The following is a 9,280-nucleotide window of genomic DNA, read 5'->3' as shown; positions in this document are numbered from 1 at the left end:
TCATTTGCCAGCCTTTATGACAAAAAAAGTAAATGATGGAACGACATTACGAATGCGGTGGAGAAAGAGGGATTTAAAAAAAAAAAAAAAGTGGCAAGTATTTCAGACAAAAAGCACTGCCTGAAGGTTATAGTGAATGCAGGGGGAAAAAAGCGTCTTAGATTAAAAAAGTTTCCCACTTAGCCTGCACTACGAACTCATGGTCAAGTCACACAATAGAGCCTTGTGTTAGCCTTACTGTGCGTTACATCAGTGATGACTGGAAGCTAGTGAGCAGAGGCTTGCAAACGTTCAGCATATTTGCAAAATTGGATATCTTAACGCTTCGCAAACATTGTTCTAAAAATTGTACTTCAGTTCTACTCCTCCAATCTTCGAACCCATCGGCCATCGATCTGATGAAATGCCTCTTGAGGTGAGGGGCTACATTTGTGGGGTTCCAGTGCTCTCCGTGCCAAGACTATTTTTTTCCCGTGCTAACGTAGAGTTATTTTTGAATGGCTGTAATGTTGTAATGAAACAAGCTACTTTTGAAACAGTACCCAACATTGTTACTGAGCCGTCCATCCGGGCCCTCCTCCAGTCTTTGCAGGGCATTTCTTGACCCACATATCACATAGCCAGAGTTTTCAGCCAGAATGTAAAATTAAAGTCATGGGAAAATATTATTTTATTATTTGGTTGAACTGGCACTTTATCTTCCATACTGATGGCTGTATTGATTGATTTACACAGATGCAAAATCTGAAAATTACACAATTTGAATATTTCACATTTCTCACAATTCTTTCTTTTTTTCTTGGAACTTAGTCACGCATTGTTTAATTTAGCAGTCAGCTTTCCAGCTCTATAGCACCTGCAACACCTCTATACATAGCCAGACACACACAGTGTAGTCTGATAAACATACACACACACAGAGCAGCGCAGCAAACACAATGTTTGTCTTAATTGTGTGTGATATCAGGAGAGGGACTGGATTTTCCTGTTTTCTCTGCTTTCATCGCTGTCATTGTGGCAGTGTGGATGGCTGGCTGCTGGGTAAATAAACTGCTGACATGCCCTTGGGCCTGACACTGTGTGTGTGTTTCATGGCAGATTGGAGATAAAAAGGCCAGAGGAGGAAGAAGAGGATTTAAAGCTGCAATAGAGAAGCAAGTTGCTGTGTCAGCCTTTAGTTTGTTCACGAGTGATCACAAGACCTGGTATTAACCCACTCATAAAATGCTCTCTTAGCAGAGGAAGGAACCTCTGTGGGTTTTACAAATATTTAACCAATTAAAAGTATTAAATTGAGTGACTAAATCTTGTAACTCCATTGGATCCACAAACTGTCAGCAAAACCTGATATCTCCACCCACGCCTCCTACCGATGTGACCTCAGACAGAACACTCTTGACGGACAAAACACGCATCTAGACATGCAATGGTCTAAAACCTCGTAACTCCATTTGAATCACAGGTTGGGTCCCCTGAAGGATGTGGGCCAAGAAGAACCTGAAGGCCAGGCTTTGACCTAGTAGGCAACCGAGACAGTCTAGTCTCACAGAGACCAACACTAATGGTGCATTAATACAGTTAATTCTCTGTTAACATATCAATACCACTGGTTTACAGCATGAGTTATGATTCACTGAAATACATGACGGATGACTGGCAGTGTACTTTAAGGCCCCCGTCACGCAGCTTTGTACTATGATCAATAGGGTGATAGATATTTCTTCATCTCTTTTTTTTGGTCTCTGGGCTTTTCTCACTGGTTTGGAGTGGGCGGGGCTCAGATGGAACAAGCTGAGCAACATTTGAATCACAATCTGGTAACGTTGGTGGGCTGTAGGCTTACTGTCAATCAAATCTGATGAAATCACACCCACAGGTTCACATTTTGTAGAACGCAGGAATCATTAACTAAATCTGTCCAAAGGCCAGATTGTTTGTAGGCAGACACTGTGGGGCCGGACTCTAAAAAAAAAAAAATATATATATATATATATATATATATATATATATATATACACACACACAATACTATTTAGGCCTAATCCTTTTCTAATATTTCACTCTTACCAAATTAATGTTGTATGTAATTTGTATTAGCTGATATCAGTGTAAACAGATTTCTAAAAACCAAAGGAAATCTATAACGACCGCTTTAAAATGCTTTCAGACCTCCATCATAGAGTTAAATATGTAATTTGCAAACGTAGTTGCAGAATGCAGTCCTATAAATCTGAATTGCAGCTTGTATTAGTTTATACAGGGAGGGCAGAGCAGACTGACTGAAATGCACACGTGAGGCACATTGCAGCTGGGCTCAAGCACTTTGACCATAAGTTTTAATCAGTTATTGTCTATTATGGAGTGCATCTTGAGCCACTATTTGACACATTCATGTCATGCCTTCGGAAATCACATTTTTGAAGGGTATCCACACATTTCGATTGAACAATGCCGGCATACAGTTTGACACAAGTTGGAAACTGTTGGTGTTCTGCCAAAACCTTCGGGGTAAAACTTGCTGTAGTTCCGCTGCACCGTACAAAGGGCAGAGTAGCTGGTTTGGCGCCGGAAAACTTTGCAAAGGGATGTTGAAGAACCAGGTCAATAAGCAGGAGTAGTGCCAAAAAAAGTGGCCTTTACTAAAAATATGTTTACTGAAACAAAGGGCAAAAAGGAATTTTAATAAAACTAAATAAAACTGAAGAAAAAGAATATCAAACAAAACAAAGCTGCCTCCTCACAGAAAGCTGCCAACCCAGTGAATGGCTTTTTAACTTTCTCTGCCTCACTGGAGCCGAGCGAAACAGAGCAGGGGAGCAAAACATCCAAATCACACAGAATAATGAACAAACCGTTATCACAAGGTCTGGAAGTGACTGCTGACATCTCGATCCATCCTTACCAAAAAGCTCACCAAATATTATAGAATTTACTGCAAAACTACCCTACCTTCTTACGCCTCAACAGTGCCCAGCCCCTCCCTGAGAGGACATAATTAGACACACCTGTGAACACTTCCCTAGATTGTTAAGCTGCTGAGCAGCTGATCGACCCCAACATCCCAGCATTCCACAATGGAAATTTTGATAGTCAAACACTTCATTACCTGCATTCTCGTTCATTTTTATGCACCAGATCACCAACACTACATTCTTCCACCTCCATAACGTTGCCGGCCTCAAACCCTCACTGTCATTTACTGCCGCAGCAACACTTTAAACACAAGAATCAAGTTAAACACAGGATCAACTTCAAGATTCTACTCACCGCCTACAAGGCTTTGCCTTTATCTGCCCGACCTCCTCCACCAGCACCCTCCCTCCCGATGCCGATTCCAACCTCCTGCAAGTCTCTTGGACCGAGCGCCGAACCTGTGTGAAGGGGCATTTTCAGTCGCTGTCCCCTTTCTGTGGAGCTCATTACCAAACCACATCAGAATGCCCCATTCTAGAAACACCTGATATAGGTGATGATGATTTACAGGCAAATGTTCCTGCATCCTGCTGCTTCGATTATTACCTTTCTTTCTATAATTTGTCCCTTGTAAACCCCCAACTTTAAGAAGTGCAATATCATGTGGTCCACAGTACTTTGTAGTTCACAGAAAGAAGGCATTGTTTTATTTTGTTTTATGTACTAAGGCTTTTACGATCCTCCTGTTTTATATAGCCTATGTATTAATATATATTGTTATCTCTCAGGGTATAGGCAACATTAGACATGTTTTCTACCGTGTCTGTGGTGTATTACTGTCATGTCTTTTTGATTGTTTTAAACTGATTGCTGCTGTGTGAAGCACAATTGCCCAAACAAAAATGTTCCCCTTGGGGACAATAAAGTATATCTTATCTTATATTATTGAGTTACCCCTTTAATAACTTGTGCTTCTTTGTGAAAGACATTTTATTAATTTTAAGGAAAAAAAGTGCTATTCATATTAACATTGGATGAATAGTGTAACGTGAAAGGAATCCCTTGTATTGATGAACCTGCAGAGAATTTTTACCAACTCCAAGCCTTTTAGCTGATTGTTTGTTCTTCTGGCATTTAGTGTTCTAGTTTATTCTCACAACTCTTCTAAACCTGGTCTCCAGATAAACTCACTGAACACTACCTGCAGACAGACACAGTTAGAGACTGTAGCAGCTAAAGAGACAATTTATACAATTTATATTTTTTTACTTTTAAATAATGTGTTAATATGTCGATGCACTTTTTACAACATGTTCCGCTGCCCCCAAGTGGCCAAAAATCGATTAATGCACCTTTATTGAGCCTACTACAGGGCAAGTTCTTAACCCTCCTGTTGTGTTCCGGGTCAAATTGACCCGTTTTGAAGTTTGAAAATCTAGAGAAAATATTTTAAAGTACTTTTTCTGTATGAAACTTCTTATGCTTGCCTTGATTAGTGTAATCAACGTAAAAAAAAAAAAAAAAAAAAGGTTCATATCATGTATTTGCAATCCCCCCCTGCAGGTTTATATTACGGAGATGATGTTCGGGTCAATTTGACCCGGCAGTGACAGTGGAGGCTATAAAGGGTCAGAAGTGTCAAGTGTAGACCATTTCTATCTTTGAAAATAAAATGTGAGACAAAGTATTTCTTACTCCCTCCCACCATGTTTCACCCCATTTCACACACACCACATTTCATCCCAATCTCACACGCACACACACACTCTCTTTCTCACTACCTCACCTGTGCGAGAAATACAGATACTATTTGGACTTTGACGGGAACCTTTTATTTTCAAGCGGGAAAACTCCACCCACACTTAGCAGGGGAGGGGCGAAACATACAAAAGGGACTGATTTTTGTGAATTGGACCGTTTTCGCATTGCAAGAAAGTGTATGAAATGTTACACTAAATATCTGTATATTACCTAATGGAAATATCTGCAAAGAGCACAGGAGCAGCGAGAGCCCATCTTGCTCCTCACCACAGTTCGGCGTGCATTTCATCCTTTGTGGGCGCTTAGAAATGAAATTGTTTTTGTTTCTTTGTCTTATTTGATTTAGCGGCCCCAAAAGTCACACAATCTTTTTGTGGATTTTCCCTTCTGTTTGTGTGTGTGTGTGTGTGTGTGTGTGTGTGTGTGTGACTGGTTTTGAACTTATTTGCAAAAGATCCGAAAAATTGTGTTTTCCCATAATGAAAAGATAAAAACATGCAAAAACATTTTAATTTGTAATCCAAATTACACATATACAAGGATTCAGGATATTAGCATGTCATTTTTCAGAGACCACAGCCAAAAGAACAACAAGAGAGAAAAATACAATCTGTACATATTTCAGTTTACAGTGAGTAGCCAGTTGGAGAGTACCAGAGAACACTAAGGCAAATCATCAGCAGACAAAAGAAACGTTGCCTTTTTTTTTGTATTTAATCCACCACAGCAGAGTATCAAGAAGAATCGTTGCTACAAAACAAGGACCGGTGTCTCTCTTTGTTAGCAATCGGCTGCATAAGTTACATTGTGATAAAAGCGAAAACAAAAAACAGAAGGTATCTATCTAAAGTCTAGCATTACTGTACATGTCTTCTCACTAGCTTTTGGAACACCAAACTGGCAAAAATAAGCAGCTCTTTCGTACAGCTCTGGGTTTGACCAACATCTGCTTCCCACGAAGAGAAACCAACCACAACACTGTCAAAGGCTGGAACTCTGCAGGGAAAACACAGTCCCTACAGCCGTACCACGATGTAACACTGCCCCTCAATGTGCTGCTGGGGTTTTTAAAAGAGCACGAAGGTACCCAAAAACTTTTCATCCATTTATTTTGAAGGTGCGGGTAACTCAATATCGTGACTTTGTGAGAACAACAAGTAACGTATTGGCCCGAATTTTATGATGGTATTTTTTTATCCGGATATATAATATGAAATAATACATATTCAATTCAGCAGATGTTCTCATTGAATGAAAGTACCAGGGGAGCCATGTACACCAAGAAAGGGTTGCATTATGGGTTGTTTGTGGCCTTAATGTGAATTCTCTGGATGTGAAGAATTAGCTGCACATGAACACATATTCAAACAAGCTCACAGTACATCTTGAACTGATGTTAATTTGGGTAAACTTTCCCAACAGGGAAGTGTGTCTTGTTTTCAAAGAGTCTTTCCAAAAAACGGTGTTGAAAAAAGGGCCAGTATGGTACTATGTAGGGGTGTAAGAAAATGTCGATACACTTGACTATCGCGATATGTTTAGTGATTCTGCATCTATTCTCAAAAACACTATCGATTTGAAATGAAAGGTGCCGAAGAGTGAATACTATAACAGATTTAGCAACAAAAAATGTGTTTTTACAGTACATCACATGTATACGTAGATATTCTGTTTTTCCTGTTCCATACCTTTTACAAGTGGAACTTTTCATCTTTGATTTTATCCTCCAGGGACCATGAATATCCATGTAAAAAGTCATGAAAATGTGGTCGGAAATTGGCAAAATAACTTCCTCTATCATTTTGTTCATGACGGGAATTTCAATGTGGCTGTCAGTTTATTGATCCGACTGTCGCTGTGCAAACAAATGTTTTTCTTCGCTTGTGGCCTTGATTCTTTGTTGGTGTTTTTTGTTTTCCGCTTCCTTTCATCTGCACAAACACATGAATGGAAATTATATTTCATCACCATGTCTCTCGCTACTTCGCTACCCCATGTTTTGTCGTCCTGGAAATAAGCTAAACTACATTCCATTCCAACTCCCCATTCATGAAAGCGCAGCAAGGACATCACCACAATATTTACACTGGGAAAAAACATTTCTTGCTTGTAAAAAAAAAAAAAAATCCATTCAGAGAGAATGTTATTTAAATGCGTTGTGGCGTTAAATGTCCTCGATTATCTAAGAGCGCTGAAAGCCAGGGGAGGCAACCATTCTTCACAGCAGTTCAATCTGAGCCCTGACGTGATTGAAGGATCAGACTTTTCAGTGTGGAGGAAATGAAAACTTCAGATTTTAGCAGGCTTTGTTGAAGCGGGCGTTGGTACCAGAGCTATTTATGTATGAGCCCGCCGTTTATGTATGACAGGGAAACAGAACATCTCATATATGGAATGACACCAGCAATGATAAAGCTTCTGGTCAGAGGAGACTAAATATTGTGAGTGGGTTACTTATGAAAAGACAAACCTAAGTATGTATATGGAGTTCTGCTAACCTCTTAACTGGGAGTGTGGTTGTCATTTTCTGCCTGAATCCGATGGAAAGAGAAAAAACTTCAACACCCAGAGCCGTACAAGTAAAGTCATGTTTTTGCTGGCAGGATCATCCATAATACGCTTTGCCCTTTTATAGTGTCCATCCAGTGTGTCTCTGTGGAAATGACTCACGCACACGCACACGCGCACACACACACACACACACACACACACACACACACACACACACACACACACACACACACACACACAGGTAACGAGATGGAACCCAAACACACACAAACACAAACACACGCACGCACGCACACACACACACACACACACACACACGCTCATTATCATGGCGAAGTGCTCCTTCAGTGGCCGTCGCAAAAACACCGGGAGCTTTTAAAGCAACGCATAGAATCAAGACTGAACACAATCAAAAGAATGTACAAAAAGGCACATTTGACCCCAGTGCTCCTGTACTGTGAGATTCAAGTGTAAATGAGCGTCTGTAGCATGGCTGTTGTAGCTCTTAGCCGCCGTGGGGACAACCAGTCCCCTCTGAGCGCACTGCTCACGCGTGTTAGCACAGGGGCTAACGCTCAGTGATGTCCATTAGCCTGAATTGCTAGGCCAGGAGTCCGAATGGTCCCTAGTATCATCGAACCGTCGTCAAGTGGGCAGCAGGTCTCTTTACAAGCTGAACCGTGGTGATGCAGAAGTGCCGATCCAATACCCCCGTGCGTTTACCCCCCGTAATCCTCGTTTTCCTCAACCCCACCCGCCCCACCTGAGCCCTGGAGCAGCAAAACGGTGGGGCGGGGGAGGGTGGTTGTTGCAGGTGGGGGTGTCGAAGGGGTTGCGGGGGTGGGGCGCTAGTCATCCCCTCCGCCGTACAGGTCGGCCAGCTTGCGGAAGCGCGGCCCCCAGTCGCCGAGGTAGTCGTAGTCCTGGTCGCCGCAGCTCGAGGAGGAGTGCAGGGAGCTGAGGGAGCCGGCGTCGGAGCCGCTGCCCTCGTAGTCGAACACCAGCAGGGAGTCGTAGGGGGGAGCGGTGGGGTCGTTGTCCGCTGCCTTCAGCCCCTGCAGAGAGAAATGGAGGGAGGAGACAGGAAGGTGAGCAAAGAGAAGTTTGGAAAATAAGGCGGAAAATTGATGAGAGAATCTTCACTACGAGATGCCTTTTTTGTTTGCCCGAGGAAGTCTACTTGCCGGATGTTGAGTTTTATTATTATTTATCATCAGCAGCAGTTATCAAGCAGGTAATTGTCATGTTTAATCATTATTTAAGAAAATGAAAATTGAGTTTTGCCCACATCCTCTTATGCCTCAGAGCTCCACTCAGCAGATGTCTTTATGGCAGCCCGACCAAAAAAAGACGCGGCACACAAACAATATGGGAGCTGCGTCGACAACGGTGACCCCCACTGCCTGGAGATGCAATGACGGTTATCAGCCCTGTTAAAGGAAGAGTTCAGACGTCTATGTGATTAACTCTGAGAGTCATGTTAATCCGTCTGAGGGAGTGGAGCGCTTTGCAGAAGGTTTAAAGGTACTCAAAGGCATTCAAATACAGTTTTCTCACTGGGGCTGGACCCATGTATGGAGGCGTTACTGCACTTTTATACATCAGTATGTCAGTGTAGTCAGTTTTCTACATCAATTTTCCAAAACAGACACCCACACTATACATTTATTAGACAGGTGTGTGGAGGTATAGGAGTGAAATATATATATATATATATATATATATATATATATATATATATATATATATATATATATATATATATATATATATATATTACTACATCTGTCACCTTTTATATGTACAATTGAGTGTAACATTATGAGATTCAATGGAATTTGAGGAGGGATAGCCTTCTGATATCGTGATTTCTTCAATTCACTTTTATACATCAGTATGTCAGTGTAGTCAGTTTTCTACATACATTTTCCTAAACAGACACCCACACTATACATTTATTAGACAGGTGTGTGGAGGTATAGGAGTAAAATATATATACTACTACATCTGTCACCTTTTATGTGTACAATTGAACTTCCTAAGTGAAATGCTCGCATGCATTTCAGCTCATATACTTTGTCATTACCAGCCGCCC

At 41.4% G+C, this 9,280-nt stretch overlaps 1 protein-coding gene across 1 annotated transcript in view; it reads right to left on the bottom strand.

The window, feature by feature from the left end:
- Positions 1-5,168: 5,168 nt before the first annotated feature.
- Positions 5,169-9,280, bottom strand: part of LOC137870469 (cadherin-2-like) — an 86,389-nt gene continuing 82,277 nt past the window's right edge. Inside the window, exon 16 of the mRNA XM_068707774.1 lies at positions 5,169-8,240. Coding sequence (XP_068563875.1) covers positions 8,034-8,240 — 207 coding nt within the window. The 3' untranslated portion in view covers positions 5,169-8,033. The remainder of the gene's footprint in view (positions 8,241-9,280) is intronic.

The sequence above is a fragment of the Cebidichthys violaceus genome, unplaced genomic scaffold (genome assembly GCF_023349555.1).
Source record: "Cebidichthys violaceus isolate CVI_PGR_0920_01 unplaced genomic scaffold, fCebVio1.0.p SCAF_13, whole genome shotgun sequence".
NCBI classification, from domain to species: Eukaryota; Metazoa; Chordata; class Actinopteri; order Perciformes; family Stichaeidae; genus Cebidichthys; species Cebidichthys violaceus.
This window is presented reverse-complemented; position numbering and strand designations above follow the sequence as displayed.